The 16,479-nt window shown below is 45.4% G+C and overlaps 1 protein-coding gene across 3 annotated transcripts in view; it reads right to left on the minus strand.

Annotated features, from left to right (window-relative positions):
• Positions 1 to 16,479, minus strand: part of EPS15L1 (epidermal growth factor receptor pathway substrate 15 like 1) — a 42,546-nt gene that overhangs the window by 6,904 nt on the left and 19,163 nt on the right. For 2 of the 3 annotated variants that reach the window (XM_050320961.1, XM_050320960.1), the window contains 2 exons: positions 16,057 to 16,189; positions 1,863 to 2,068 (listed from right to left, as the gene is read on the minus strand). In XM_050320961.1, the coding sequence (XP_050176918.1) occupies positions 1,863 to 2,068; positions 16,057 to 16,189 (339 nt within the window). The remainder of the gene's footprint in view (positions 1 to 1,862; positions 2,069 to 16,056; positions 16,190 to 16,479) is intronic. The other variant, XM_050320962.1, reaches the window with a different exon arrangement.

Here is a 16,479-nt window from a genome sequence, read left to right on the forward strand (position 1 = left end):
AAAGGATTTTTGGGGTTATTTGATTGTTCAGTCCTACATGATTCGTGTGGTCAGAAAATCATCTGTAAGGGAAAGTGATTTTTTTCATTCCCATTGGGAATAGAAAGTTTCCCAGCACGATATTCCCAGTGATTCCAAGGGAATTAGTGCATGGAAAACATCCCACTGAAGGATTGGGAATTGTCAATAATTGTGTTATAACAAGTTAAAAACCCCCTAAACTGAAGAGAACAGGGATCAAACCTCTGCCTTTTCAGTCAAATTCAGTCAATGCTTCTCTTTTTTTGTCACAGCAGGAAAAAAATCAATTGACAAAACTGATTTAAGAATGGATTTCATTGGATGAAATGCCACTTCACAGGAATTACTAAGTGGCTGCTGCTCATTATCTCATTTTTCCTTCTCTCCTAAGGTTAATCCCAGCTGAAAAAAATAACGGCACAGCAAATCTGACCCTTCAGGATGGGGATCAGAGATTTTGGTTGATCATTTTTGACCCAATCACTCGGAGAAAACCACAATTTGAACTTAAGAAATGCAGTGTACAAAGTAAAGAACTGGGCAAACAGCCATTCCATCCCATCCTTTGGCTTTGGGTGCAGGAAGAAATGAAGGTGGTGTTGGAAGAAATTCCAGATAAAGCAAAGTTTTGCGTGGTCTTTTTATTAAGAACGTCACCGGTTTTGATACAATCAGGGTTGAACTGTGCAAAATCCACCAGGCTGGACCAGCTGTGGTCAAACATACAGAAAAAACCTCGAGCTTGGACCTTTCTAAAGAGGTAAATTAAGGGCCCAACTGAAATCTGAACAAATGACCTCAACTAACAACAGCAACGTGATACACTTTTAATATTAAATAATAAGTAGGGAAATAAAAACAAACCAAAATAAAAACAACAAAACCCCCACGGCAACAAAGCAAACCCAAACATGAAAAAGAAACAACCTGGAAGATCGAGCTCAAAGATGGGAGTTTTCACTTGCATGGCCATGAGAGAGAACAAAAACACTGGGAGGAGGGAGGAGAAGCCTGAGGCTGTAAATGGAAGCAGTAAATGCATTTACAACTGCTCCCAATTCCAGCACTGAAAGCAAAGCCAGGCTTTGGGAAGCCCTGGTAAGGAACAGGTTTTGCTTTCCAACCTTCTGGGACCGTCTTTGGGAGTGCAGGGGGGACCTTTTCTATCTTGGTTCTACAAAACCATTTTGGGGTTTTTTGGTTTTTTTTTTCTTTTTCTAACAAGGGCTTTTCTAAAATCTCAGCAACTGGGACAAAGTTCAACAGGTAAATTGTCCCTCTCTGCCTGGTCTGTTGTCCCTCTGTGACCACGTTCCATCACAAACAGAAAACGCTGTGACAAGATTGTCAGAACTTTTTTTTTCCACACTTACAAACGCTTCATGGAAACTTTCCCCTTAAGGATTTGCTTCTCAGGGCGTGGTGAAATTGCTGCAGAAACGTTCTCAGCAATTGCTTTTGACTCTTTACATCGTTCTGCCCCCCCCCCCCCAAAAATCAGTTTACAAAGCAGCCTTCATGCAACAAAAACAAATAACACGGGTTCTGCTACGAGAGAGAGTCTGAGAGCAAAGGCACGCTGGGCTAAAATAATTTAAAATGCAATTTACTTGGCAATTTAGGACGAAAAAAACTCCTCTTTTTATTGAAAAGAACGCCTTTTTATTACAGAAATATTAATACAAAACCAATGAGGACAGCATGAAGGGAGGGAGAGACAGAAGCCAGGGGGACAGGAGGTTTGCAGGTGAAACCAAACCAAACAAAACAAAAAAACCCAACAGATTTGGCTGCAAAGCAGAGCAGAAAAGTGGTTTGCTGAGACAAGGAACTTAACTTACAGAGCTGAAGTCTGCAAACCCCAAGGAAGAGTCTTTAGGAGTTTTACTTGAAGAGGAGGGAGCAAATGGATCTTTTCCACTAAATGGGTCCCCAAAGCCCTTTTTACTTTGAAAGGGGTCAGTGCTGTCAGCCCCAAACGGCTGGAATGGATCGTGGGGCTTGGGGAAATCTGCAGGCCCAAGGTGGCTGACAGGAGTGCTTTTACCTGGAAAGGTTAGGAAAAACAAAACAAAACAAAACAAAACAAAACAAAACAAAACAAAAGGAGAAAAAGAGAAGTTACTTACCACGGACAACGCAAAGGCCTGAAATAGGAAAGTGTGCTGAGACAATTTTAGCATCATCCATCCTCCCCTGGGTGAAAATGGACCCAAATGTCACGGTGTTCATTCGTTCCTCAGGGTAAATCATCTCACAGGTTTTGTTTAAAGGGGGTTTATTGTCTCATACGTAGCAAAATATTAATAGCAGCAAGATTTTAAAGGATAAAACCCTTTGTGGGAAGGATTTGACAAGGGTGACTTTGATTTTCCAGGATTAGAGGTATTTCAGGTTTAAGTTTGGGATTACATAAAAGGTAAAACACATAAAAATCTGTATCACTAAAGACAGCCCATGATAAATAGGATTAAGTGGTAACTTAGCTGTGACTTTACAGAATGCCTGCATTCTGCTTTTTTTTTTTCCCCTGGGACTGGTTTATCCTTCTACCACCACTTTTGTACATGGAAAAAAAGAGACTGATTAAGAAATCACCTTGTGATCACCACACCTCTTGTAGGTGACTGCTTGTTCTTCTATTCCACCCCAAGCACAAATGAAATCACAGGAGTTATTGTGGAATATAATAACGTTTGTGTATTTGCTTTGTTAATGTGGTTTGTTTGGGGTTTTTTTTATCTCTTAAAAATAATAATAAAAAAAAGATTCTCCTGAGAAGTACACACCCAATTTCTAGGGAAAATACTCCCTGGATGAACACTCTCGATTACAGTGTGTACTTGATAAAGGAAAATCTACAAACGCTCTTAAAACAAACATTTACACCTTTCTGTGTAACAACCTGAATCACAGACATCATTTGCATTAAAGTTATCATCTGTTTATTGAAATGGCCAATTCTTGGAACTAAAATTAACAGGAATCTCAGAGTGGATTCCCATCAGGGCACACACCCTAGGAAAGCACAACCCCCACATTTCAGAGTGGCAGTCTGGGAGCTTTTAAGGCACTTTGGGAGCTGTTCAGGAACCTCAGAAAATTTGCTCAGCTCTGGGGAAATCCTCGTTTATCAAAGAGAAGGAGAGCAGAAAACTTGGAGTGAATTGATCCCCCAGCCAGCAGCTGAATCCCAGCCCAGCCTCTCCTACCCCAGCCCAAAATCCATCCTCCCTTGCACTCAGATGGGAGCTATTCCCAAAAGTCAGCAGGAACAGGGAGCTGGAGGGGTCAGGAGTGCAGGGAATGGAAGGGATCAGGAGGGCAGGGAATGGATCAGGAGTGCAGGGAATGGAAGGGATCAGGAGTGCAGGGAATGGATCAGGAGTGCAGGGAATGGATCAGGAGTGCAGGGAATGGAAGGGATCAGGAGTGCAGGGAATGGATCAGGAGTGCAGGGAATGGATCAGGAGTGCAGGGAATGGAAGGGATCAGGTTTACAGGGAATAGAAGGGATCAGGAGTGCAGGGAATGGAAGGGATCAGGAGGGCAGGGAATGGAAGGGATCAGGAGTGCAGGGAATGGATCAGGAGTGCAGGGAATGGAAGGGATCAGGAGTGCAGGGAATGGAAGGGATCAGGAGTGCAGGGAACTGAAGGAATGAGGAGCACAGGGAGCTGAGGAATCAGAAGCACAGGGAGTTGAAGGAATCAGGAGCACAGGGAGCTGAGGAATGAGGAGCACAGGGAGCTGAAGGAATAAGGAGCACAGGGAGCTGAGGAATCAGGAGCACAGGGAGCTGAAGGAATAAGGAGCACAGGGAGCTGAGGGAATCAGGTTTACAGGGAATTGGGGAATCAGGAGTACAGGGAGCTGAAGGAATCAGAAGCACAGGGAGCTGAGGAATCAGGAGCACAGGGAGCTGAAGGAATAAGGAGCACAGGGAGCTGAGGGAATCAGGTTTACAGGGAATTGGGGAATCAGGAGTACAGGGAGCTGAAGGAATCAGAAGCACAGGGAGCTGAGGAATCAGGAGCACAGGGAGCTGAGGAATCAGGAGCACAGGGAGTTGAAGCAATCAGAAGCACAGGATGCTGAGGAATCAGGAGCACAGGGAGCTGAGGAATCAGGAGCACAGGGAGCTGAAGGAATCAGAAGCACAGGGAGCTGAGGAATCAGGAGCACAGGGAGCTGAAGGAATCAGGAGCACAGGGAGCTGAGCAATGAGGAGCACAGGGAGCTGAAGCAATCAGGTTTCCCAGGAACTGAAGGCAGCAGGTTTGCAGGAACTGAAGGGATTGTGCAGATTCTCAGCAGTGCAGTGACAATGTCAGATGTGGGTTCAATACAGGCTGCAGGGAAAGTGGGAAGCAAGGAATCCCCAGCTGAACAAATACACAGACATGGAGAACAAGACATGGGCAGCAGGAGACAGAAGTGGATTTGTTTAATCTTGGGAGTGTTCAGGGGGAACCTGATCACAGTCCTGGAGGCAAATCTTCCATCAGGAGAGAGCCAAATGGATTCAGACTGGATCAAGAGAGAGTCACATTAGACAATCCACAATATTTTGAAAACTCAAGGATACTCCAGACTGCCCAGGGAACTTATTGCATTTCATCTCCATGTCCAGGAGGTTTGGGAAATGGTTTCTAGAAACCCCCACTGGTTTAGCTGCCTCGAGGCTGGAGGATAAAGGACAGCTCTCAAAGCTCCCCCCAGGCCAATTTTCCACGGTCCAGCACGTGCTCCATCCTGGATCCCAGGTGTGACAGGGATATGTGGATCCCCATGGCAGCACCCACACGTGGGGCTCCTAAAGAGGGGCAGGTCAGGCCAGTGATTTGTCCTTTCTGGAAGCAAATGACCCAAGAGAGAGGAAATTCCAGCAACATTTGCTCTCCTCACAAGCACAGACCCTCCCTGGAAGGGACCTCAAAGCTCCTCCAGTTCCAATCCCCTGCCATGGCTTCCACTAGACCAGGTTGTTGTTGCTCCAAGCCCTGTCCAAGCTGGCCTTGGAGAACTGCAAGAGAATTCAATTATCTGCCTTTCTAATTTAAGCTCTGCATTCCCCTTCCTTCCTTCCTTCCTCTATTGCCAGTTACCAGCAAGAAAATTTCCCCTCATTTCCTCCACCCTGTGTTGCCCCAAACCCCCAAAATTTGGAGTGACAGAGGCAAACCTGACCCATTTTAAGCTGCCTTTTTTTTTGGGGTTAAACCTTCTGCTACCAAAACCATTCAGTGTTGCCTCACTCTAATAAGGGATTTATCAACAAGAACCTGGGTTACTCTCCCCTTCCTGACAGAATCCAACTCCCAACTCCAAATCCCTCTTTCACCCCCACTCTTTGGTCGTTATTACAGTTTGTTTTCTGCAAAAAGGGCTTTGAGGCCTGGCAGAAGTTGCTTTGGTTCAGTTAGGAGTTCCAATTTACTCATTTATCAACCACAAATTAGTAATAACGCCCCCAGAGTTATCTTTCTGGCATCTCTGCTGGTTTACACCAAGTGTACATTTTTATAATGTAAAGCAAAAATACCCAACCCACATCAAAAAAAGGGCACCAGCTGAACTGAGGGCCACTGGTGAAAATTCTAACACTGCAAAATACACCCTTGGCAGTAACTGAGGTTGCACCAATCTGCTGGAAAATGTTGTATTTTTACCATTTTTACCATTTTGAGGCATGGCAGCACGAAAGGGCAAGCAAACACTTGTAACCCTCATTTGATTTTTTTTCAGGGGGGGGAAAAAAAATTTCAGAAAAAAAAAAAAAAAGCAAAACAGGTCCTGCTCTGAAACCACAGCAGTTTCAGCAGTTACCCAAGTGGTGCACCCAAACCACACCGAGGACTCACTTCAGCAAAAAGAGCTGATGAACAAAATGCTTCACCACAGCAAGTGCTGCTACTTGGAGTGAACTCCACCCAGACAGAGGGTTCATCTCACCTCATGCCCCGCAGCAAACTCCAGTCTGGAGGGTTTAAATCTAATATTTCAAGGCAAATAAAACCTCACCGGTGGGATGCAAACACAAATGTTGTCTCACTGCATTACAAGGTGTTGATAAATTAAGGGAAATATTGATAAGTTCTCTCAATATTTCAGTGCAAGGTTGAACTTTCTGCTCAGGGGAGGGTCTTGCTGGGTGATGAGAAGCAGCGTTTTCCCTGTCTTTGAAGGGCAGGGCTGAGATGGCACGACTTTAAAACTTTCCAGGAAACTTTCTCAATTGGAAAATACTCTCTGAAAAGTCAGGGTTGTGCTCCAGAGGATAAGGAATCACAGTGTGAGTGAAGTCCACACTTGTGATTGTATCTGAACAAATAATCCCAGGGTTTCCACATCAGTCCCTCAGGTGGCAGGGCAGGTGTTACTGTGAATTTGGAGGGTGGAGAGTGGAAGGTGCCTCCCAGCACGCCCTTCTCTTGGCACTTCATCCAATTTACATCTCATTCCTAACTCACTCAGCATGTTTTCACCGTCCTATTAAGCTATTCCCTGATGCAGAGCAAAACCTTCACAAAGTTAGAGAAAAATGGATTATTAGTTTTCAAACTGTGCCTGAAGGTTGGTTACATTAAACCCCATGTTCTGCAGAATACTCTGAATTATTTGGCTCCAACAGGGGCTGTCTTTCCAACTCAGTTGTTTGGTGATAATGTTCTCTGCACAAAATCCCAACAGTAACAGAAGGGAGGATTTTTCCTGTGCAAACCCCCCTGGAAACCGTTTTTGCTCGGTATCTGCAAAGTTTGCCCCTTGAGCTCGCCCATAACCCCCCAAAACCCATTGAGAGAAATATTCTGCCATTCCACCAACCCCCTGAGAGGTGAGAAAACATTCAGCCCAAAAATCTGCTCTGAACCAGCTTCTGAAGAGCCCCCTTCAACCATCACTACTGAAACATCTTCACCGGGAGCCACCAGCACAAACAAGAGAATCAAAGCGTGAATGGAATTTTGGGTTTGTGGCCGGGCAGGTGCTCCACCCATGAGTCATTTACCCTCCACAACAAGGCATGGCTGTGCTTGAATTCAACTGCCAGGGCTTCGAGAAGGCACGAAAAAAATAAAGAGCTTTTTCCTGCCACTCACAACTTGGAGGTTGATTTTGTCACTCTGGGCTGCAGATGAAGTGTGGGGGGAAGAAACCCCATAAGGTAAACAGGCCCTGTGGTGCTTGTGAATCAAACTGTGGGTGCTCAGAAGGTTCTAAGGGAGCAGAAATAAACACCCCAGCAGCCCTGTGAGCTCACCAGGAACACAGAACAGAGGCATCATCTGCTTTCAAGAACTCAACCCAGTAAATGCAGGCAATAAATGCAACCAAAGGCTTTGGCTCGCAGGTTTTTTTTTTTTAAGCAAGAGATGCTGAACAAATTGTGGAGCCTTAATTTTAATTTTGAGGGCAGGTTGTTAAAGCCCAGTTCTATGCCCAGCTCAAAGAGAGGCAAAGATCTGAGCTGTTTTCCCCCCTCCCTGAAAACTGTCAACACGAGGCCAACGTGCACCGAGAGTGCAGAGGAAAAAGAAGTCTAAAATTGTAAAAACAGCCAAACCATAAAATGCCTTAAATTTAGAGAAGTGACACATACAAAAAAAAAAAAAAGGACTATATTTATGGGTCGACACGAGGGAGGAGGAAGCATCAAATACAAAGGAAGAGCAGCAGAACAGGCTGCACAAACATTGCCTGCCCTGAGCTGCCTGCACTGCCCCGGGCTGGGGATGCACAAGAGGCTCCCAAAATGGTTCAAGGGGTGCAAAAAACATCCCCAAAGAGTGAATCCAGCCCAAAAACTTCCAGCTGGGCAGCCCTGGAATATGTGTGCAGACGTGGGACCATCTGGGAGGTCAAACTGCCCTCAGAATATTCTCTTTCCTGAGCACTTGAGTGGGTAAATCTCTCCAAACCTTCCCCTGCCACCTCCCTGCACCCATCAACGCAACAAAAAGCTGCTCTGGGACTTGGCTGGGTGATTTTTCTTGCATTTCCAGCTCTTCTGGGGCTGATAACAACCTCCTGCAACCACATTTGAGGCAAAGGATTCCTCACCCCAGACTAGGGAATCAGTGTTTCTGCAGATGATGGGTTACAGCACCCAGCACAGCTCAAAGGTTTCACATCAGCTCAATAAACACAATATGAAGATCCTGAAGACCTGTTAAGATCTCAAAGCCCTGCCCTCTTTTCATTTTTTTTTTTTTTTGAAGCCACCAACAGGTTCAGGTATCGTTTCTCTTTACCTGCCAGTTGGCAAGATATAAAAAAAACCCAGGATTTGTTTAGTCAGATTTTGCTTAAATCAGCCTCTTCTGCCTTTATAGGTGGGGCAGCAAAACACAGCTCGCAGTTTTGCCATTTGTGGTTTGCTAAAACACTGAACCCCACCAACCCTGGAGGGTTAAATTTATTATCAATAACACCCCTGCAAGTATTTTGTAACCATTTCCAGTCACCCACATTAAAATATTCTGTGCAAACCTTTGTGCCTGCACTGAGGGCTGGAGCTCCACACAAGCCAGGCCCACCAGGGGGATTCAAATCCAGCTTCCCCAGCCAAGGCAAGGCTGCTGTGCCCTGCTCTGCCCTCTTTTTTCCAATATTTTGACATTTCAAAACCACCAGCAGTAATAAAAAAACGCTGTGAGAACAGAACTGAAGCCCTTAACCCAAGAGGTTTCAACAAGAGGTGTTAACCACTGACCTCTGAAATGCCAGCCTAAAAATTACCACCCCACGCCAGAGCTACGAAATTAATGGATCACAAAGCAAGCCCAAAGCTCTTTGTGCCCATCTGGGATAATAATTTCCCACTATCATTTATTTTAATGCCTGTATTTCAACCAGCAGCTAAATAACTCCACTGATGGCTTTCCTAGGTGGGATGGATTCAACACGTTATTCCTTCAAATTTGCCCACAGAGGTTGTGGATTCCCCATCCCTGGAAGTGTTCAAAGCCTGCTGGGACAACCTGGAGCAAACTGGGCTAGGGGAAGGTGTCCCTGGAACAAGATGAGCTTTAAGGTGCCTTCCAACCCAAACCATTCTATGATTCTACACAGCCCAAGTTGCATTGTATTTTTCTGCTATTTAAAGAAAAACTGAATTTTTGAAGTGCATGGGCATTGAAGAAGTTCACTCTTAATACAAGACCCACCACCTCTATCAGTCACTAATATATAAAATGTAATTTAATATCAAATTCTAACATAGCCAAGCGTGTTCCTGCAGCAGGGGAGAGTGTCCTGGGAAAGCAGATGGTGTCAATTGGAGTCTTTAGGGGTGGCACATTCCTCTGCATAGGGAAGGGATCTCAAACCTATTCCAAAGTTCTCCAGGCATGCCCAAATTTGGGCACTTTCATCCCTCACTCCTGGAATGAAGATTAAGGCAGACTCAGGTTCATGGCCAGAGCTTGTTGATGGCAGAAAGTGCCACTGTCAGCCACGAGCACCTGGAGCACCACGAGCTGAGCAGGGTCATTAACACTTGTTTGGAGGATGGAGTGATTGGTTTGGATTGCCTGGTGACACCAACTGGATCCTGCCATTCCTGCAGGAACACTGAGGGGTGGATAAGCAGGGAATGCACCATGCATTCACTAAACCCCCTCTCTGTCCCCTGAGTCACCTCTGGAGGAAACCAAAGAGGGTTACCAGGAATGCTCAGGACCAGCTGGTAAAGCCCAAGGCGATGCAAAGCATCAGCAGGAACTGCCTGGATCCTACAACTTTTGGGGTGCCACACCCAGCTGGGAGCTGGCTCACAGGCTCTTGACCTTGCAGCAGGAATCCACAGGGAATTCTGCTGCCTGAAAGGATGCAGGGGAGGTGGCAGCAGCACCGCCCTCCTCCCATCCTCACTGCAGCAACAAGGCAGGGGCACCACCTGCTGTGTGGGGAGGGGTCAAGTGCTGCTCTCCCTCCCTGGATGCAGAGTGACTTCCTTCAGGAACTGCAGGAGGAGTCCAGAGCATGGAGAGTGGTGTGTCAGCTGCTTGTCAGTAGTGGTTTGTGCCGCTGGTTAACAGTGCTGCTGTAACCACAATGTGGAATGCATGGGGCTGCTCTCAAAGGAAGTGGTAAGGGTGGGGCAAGAGCACTGGGTCCCACGATCAAAGCACCAGAGCATTGAATTTTTACTTATAACCCAATCACTGACACCCACACAGCGACTTCCTGTGCTTTAAAAAAAAAAAAAAAAAAAAAAAAAAAAAAATCTGTTTCTCTCTTTCTGTAATCAACAACTTTTACCTAGAAACTTGTTAGCGGTGAACTCCGGCTGATTTCGATCTGCAGCTCACAGCAGAAAATATCATTTTTCATCTGTGAGAACCTACAAAAGCCACTTTAACTGACAGGTTTCAGTCTACCAGTTTTGGTGTTTTTTTTTTCTTTTATTTCAGGCTCCGTTGTGTTCTCGATTACGCCGAAGTTTTACAAACCCCGAGAGCGGGCGTAAGAAATGTAAAGAAATGCACTCATAAATCTCCAGAACTCAGCTGTGTTTTAGGGGGGCTGGAGAAAATGATGTGCAGTGGATTTCAGATCACAGCACACCTTTGTTTAAGGATGTTGAGACCTACCCCTATTATTTGTTTTCCATTTGCCACAAAAAGCACACCTTTCTAGCTGGAATTTCTCCGGTGTTTTTTGATCATTATTCAAGATATAACATCAATCAATTAAAAAAATCCTTCCACTCATCTCCAAAGAAACCTGCAAGTTCTCCAGTACCACCTGGTGAACATCAAATGGATGAAACCTCCTATCCAGCAGGAACTTTATGGATATGAGCACAGCCCTGAGGAGAGAGAACAGGCACACACTGCCTTGGGCATTTCCTTCCCACCCCAAAGACCTAAAGAGATTCCTCTTAGCTGATTTTCCTCAAGCCCAAAAGGGAATCTTAAACCAGAGAGTGTGATTTGTCACATCTTTCCATGTGACAGTAAGTTGATGTGCACAGGTATCCAGGTTTGCTGCTCCTGGGGCACACTTTGGAACCTTCTCCTTGCCATTCTCTGTTTGGATTCACTGAGTTATGAGTTATTAAACCTTCCTTCAATTCTCTTTAAAGATTCTGCTCTTAAGCTCTAAATAATTATATTGAAAAAACCCACAACAGAGCATTTAACCCCAAAAAAACCCCATGACATTTGGACCAAGCAAGGATCAGATTAAGACTCTGTAATATCTAAGAGATCTTGAAAGACTTCGGTTCAAAGTGGAGTAAGAAAGAAGGAAAATGATTTACGATGAACAGACCAAGCATAAGCCGGAGATTCTACCCAAGATACAAGGAAATAATCTAAGATTGTCGGCCCCTCTCCTAATCTCAGTGCTCAAGAATGGGAAGATATGGATCTGAAGGGTGTCTAATCCACACCACACAGCAAGGCTTTGCCTATCCCTGCCTGACAGACAGTGTGAACTGAACCATCTGCTGAGACACGCAGGTCACAGCCTCTCCTCAACGTTCCAGCTGTGAGAAAACCCAGACATCAACTCAAAAACCAACCCAACCAACCAAAATAACCTGAACACCAACCAAAAACCAACCCAACCAAACTAAACACCAACTAAAACCAACCCAACCAACCAAAACAACCCAAACACCAACTAAAACCAACCCAACCAAACTAAACACCAACCAAAAACCAACCCAACCAACCTGAACAACCCAAACACCAACCAAAAACCAACCCAACCAACCTAAACAACCTGAACACCAACCAAAAACCAACCCAACCAAACTAAACACCAACTAAAAACCAACCCAACCAACCTAAACAACCCAAACACCAACTAAAAAACGACCTAAGCAACCAAAACAACCCAGACACCAACCAAAAACCAACCCAACCAACCTAAACACCAACTAAAACCAACCCAACCAAACTAAACACCAACTAAAAACCAACCCAACCAACCTAAACAACCCAAACACCAACTAAAACCAACCCAACCAACCTAAACAACCCAAACACCAACTAAAAACAACCCAACCAACCAAAACAACCCAGACACCAACTAAAACCAACCCAACCAACCTAAACAACCTGAACACCAACTAAAACCAACCCAACCAACCAAAACAACCCAGACACCAACCAAAAACCAACCCAACCAACCAAAACAACCCAAACACCAACTAAAACCAACCCAAGCAAACTAAACATAAACTAAAAACCAACCCAACCAACCCAACCAACCTGAACACCAACCAAAAACCAACCCAACCAACCTAAACACCAACTAAAAACCAACCCAACCAACCTAAACAACCCAAACACCAACTAAAACCAACCCAACCAACCTAAACAACCCAAACACCAACTAAAACCAACCCAACCAACCTAAACAACCTGAACACCAACTAAAACCAACCTAAGCAACCTAAACAACCCAAACACCAACCAAAAACCAACCCAACCAACCTAAACAACCTGAACACCAACAAAAACCAACCCAACCAAACTAAACACCAACCAAAAACCAACCCAACCAACCAAACCAACCAACCCATTTTCACTTCACAAGCAGCCAGTGAATAGGTCAGGGTGTACAAGGCCAGGCATGACCCACTGGCACAGAAGTTCCTCTGAGTGCTGGAGGAAGATCATCTCCAGAGCCTGGATATGAGAGCAGCTCCCCTCAACTACAAACTGCTCTGAGAGGCTTTTCTGCTCTCACCATCCCTAAAGGGTCACAGGGGCTCGTGTCCAAAAGGCTCCATTTCAGGGCCAGTGCTCTACAGCTCCTTCCTAAAGGGCCTGGATGTGGCACTGGAAGGCAGACTGAGCGTGTTTGGTGACGACACCGAGCTGGGAGGAGCTGTTGACTCCCTCGAAGGCAGAGATGTTGTTCAGAGAGATCTCGACAAACCTGAGGGCTGGGCAATCCCCAGCCAAGGGAAGTTTAACGTGCTCAGGTGCTGGATTCTGCCCCCTGGATGCACAGACAGGCTGGGGAATGGGAGGTTGGAGAGCAGTGCTGGGGAAAAGGATCTGGGGGTCCTGGTGGGTGGCAAGATGGATCTGAGTCAGCAGAGTGTCCTGGCAGCCTGAAGGGCCACCCTGTCCTGGGAGGCATCAGGTGGCCTCACCTCAAGTCTAGGAGGGACACGGAGATGGGGAAGGGTGTGAGGAGCAGCTGAGGGCACTTGGCTGGCTCAGCTGGAGCAGAGGAGACTGAGGGGAGACTCCTCAGGGGCTGCAGCTCCTCCCGAGGGCAGGCGGAGGGGCAGGCGCTGAGCTCTGCTCTGGGACCAGGGACAGGAGCCAGGGAAGGGCTGGAGCTGTGCCAGGGGGGTTGGGATGGATCTCAGGGAAAGGTTCTTCCCCCAGAGGGTGGTGGGCACTGCCCAGGCTCCCCAGGGCAGTGGGCACGGCCCCAAGGCTGCCAGGGCTCCAGGAGCGTTTGGACAACGCTCTGAGGGACAGGGGGGGATTGTTGGGGTGTCCTGGGCAGGGCCTGGAGTTGGACTGGATGATCCTTGGGGCTCCCTTCCATGCCAGGACATTCCATGATTCTAAGTGGTTCCCTGGTCCTGTGTTCAGCTCCAGACAATGTTTGCATGACACAGAACCCCTCAAAAGCTTTGCATTCCAAAAAGCACCATCTTGGGAACAATCTCTGCAGGATCCTGTTGGTCTCCCCTACCCACAACTACCTGGGAAATCAAGAGTTTTCAAGTATTTATGTTTTCTACTTGACTGCAGAGGGTTGAGGACAAGCAGAACTTTCTACCAGAGCTCCTTGGACCTGCCTCTCACAGAGCAGCCAAACCACAAAAGTGCTTTTCAATATCAACAAAAAAAATCCCCCCCACCCCAAAAAGAAAGAAAGAATTTTACTAAAAAGAGTCAAAACTGGGAACAGAGAGGCAAATTACGGGTTTGTCTGGTAATAACTGGCATTTATTCCTCCTTCAGCAAGATCTTTATCACCCCCTTGTTGTTTTAATTTAAGAGAGCGACGAGCAAGGTAAGAAGCAGCGGAAGTTTCTCGCCTGGTGTTTGTTTGCTGAGCAGTTGTTCCCATTTCTAGCACACCCCCAGGGTATCTCTTGCTGCCATCAACTCTACATTACTCTAGAATTTCTCGTGCTCTAAAAGTAACCACTGAAGATCGTCTCAGTTGTGGAAGGAAGGGAGGAGTAGAAGTGCACGAGCACATGAGGTTCGTTTGCTTTTAAAAAACAAAACACACACACACCAAAAAAAAAAAACAAAACCAAGCCCTGCTTTGCTTCCTCCTCAGTCAATTTTATCACAACAACGTTTGCTTTCAGCAGAAACTCCCAAATATTGTGAGGGGAAGGGACACACTCAGTTTTGAACAGGCTGATTAAAGCCTGAGCGATCGTGTCTAAATTAAAGCCTAATCAACAAAGCTGAACGTTCACCAAATTCCTCCTTTTGTACAAAAGAGGGGGATGAGGAGACACAAATCCAAAAAGGCCTCCTGTAGGTGAGTCAATCCTCACCTTTGCTGCTGCTGTTACACTGCCCCTGCTAAGAATAATCATGTTTCCAACAAGGAATAAAAGGAAACCACATATAAGGGGTCATATAGGTATATTTAGTATTTGTTTGACTCATTTACCTTCATCTAGTCCCTTTAAACACTAAAATTTTTAAGTGGACTTTTTCTCTTTAAAAGATGGCCAATGAAGATACTTTCCTTGAAAGCCAAGTAAAGAAAAATAACATAATTCACAATAAAGACTCCCTTCAGCATTTCCTGACAGATTTCAGGGTTCCAGTGTTCACCATCACCTCTTAAGCAAGAAAATCAGAGGAACAGGAGCAAACAATGCTCTGTCTGCTGGGTGAAATAAGATCTTTCAAACCTTGGATCAGCCTGGGGTTATGGTTATGGAAACTTTGGTCATGGCAAGTAGAACTTTTCCCCTGATGCAAGGAGTTTTGTTTGAGAACAACCGGTTTGCACAAGCAGCCAGGTCAACAATAGATGTGGAGCCAGGTGTTTGGTGCAAAATTCTGTGCCTATTCATAAGCAGAAAGTTGTTTTGTTGGTTTGGTTTTTTTTGTTTTTTTTTTAGCCAACTGAATGTTCCTTCCCAGTGTCAACCGAACTCTGCTGCTGTTGTTAAAAGGAGACTCGAAACTAAGAGTTCTAAGTGGCTTCAGTTCTTGAAACGGTTTCACTGGTGGCTGAATATTTTGAAAACAACTCCAGGGAGGGTAAAAAAAAAAAAGAAAAAAAAAAAAGAGAAAAAAAAAAAGTAGAAGTAGAAGCTCCATTAAGAGAAATCTTATTTTCAATTCAGGAGATTTAAACACCTGCCCGAATTTCCATACATAATGGACCTGATGCAGGAAGCAGCTCTGTGTTCAGAAAGTGTTTTCTGTTTATTTTGAATGTGTGAATGCAGGGATGATCCCACCTGGACAGACTGATCAGGACAGGCCTGTCTAGCCTTGTACCTGTGGCAGATGGCTCAGGAAGAGCATCCAAACAAGGTGAAGATGCAGCTCTGAGTCAGAGTGCCCTGCAGACACTCAGCTGCACAGGAGCCAGAGAGAGCATTTTGGCTTTTGGGACACCCTGGTGCCCCTGTTTCTGTCAAGAATTATCTAGGGGTTGGTTTTTTTAAGCCATTTAAATTTTTTTTTGCATTCACCACATTCTCTGGCAAACACAGCAATAAATCCTGAATTTAGCTGATTGTATAAAAGCCAACCTCTTCATTTTGAAGGTGCCATTTACTAACCTGATGTGTTGCCTACTTGGAATAGACAGACTATTTTTTTTTCCCCACCCTTTTCCCTTGCCACAAGCGATTTTACAGATCTGTCACACCACTCCCTCAGCATCTGCTTTCCAATCTGAAGATTTCCAGTCTGATTTACTGACAATCCTGCCGATTTGCTGATAATCTCATCCCTTCCTCTGCTGTTGAAATGTAAGATAATGAGATAGAAAATTCTTATACCCATTAATAGACTGAAAATTGGGGGGAGTGGCTGTTAAAAGAAATAAAAACCTCCTTACCACTGGGTGGCTTGGGCCGTGGGGGGACGTTTTTCTTGGGTGGCAACGCTGGGGTGTCTGCTTTGCTTTTGAAAGGGTCATCTGAAAATCCCCCCCCTCCAAAAGAGGAGGCGAAGGGGTCGGGAGCTGCTGACTGCAGGAGGGAAAGAGAGGAGAGAAAGGATGTCAGCACACTGGAAAACCCTCTGGTTTCATTAATTTCTAAAAAAAAAATAAGATAATTATTCATTAACACTCAAATTGTGTTCTAATCACCGTAATTACTTTGAGAATTTTTAGTGCCAGTAAAAAGCTGATGAAAAAAAAAATAAAAGGAAGTAAAACTCTCTATTTTTTTTTTTTTTTCCTATTTGGCAGTGAAGTCACACCACAGCCTGACCTCCACTGTGATAAATCATGGAAGAACCTGGAAAAACACTGCAG

This window comes from Myiozetetes cayanensis, unplaced genomic scaffold (genome assembly GCF_022539395.1).
Source record: "Myiozetetes cayanensis isolate MyiCay16 unplaced genomic scaffold, myiCay2020 scf26, whole genome shotgun sequence".
NCBI lineage: Eukaryota > Metazoa > Chordata > Aves > Passeriformes > Tyrannidae > Myiozetetes > Myiozetetes cayanensis.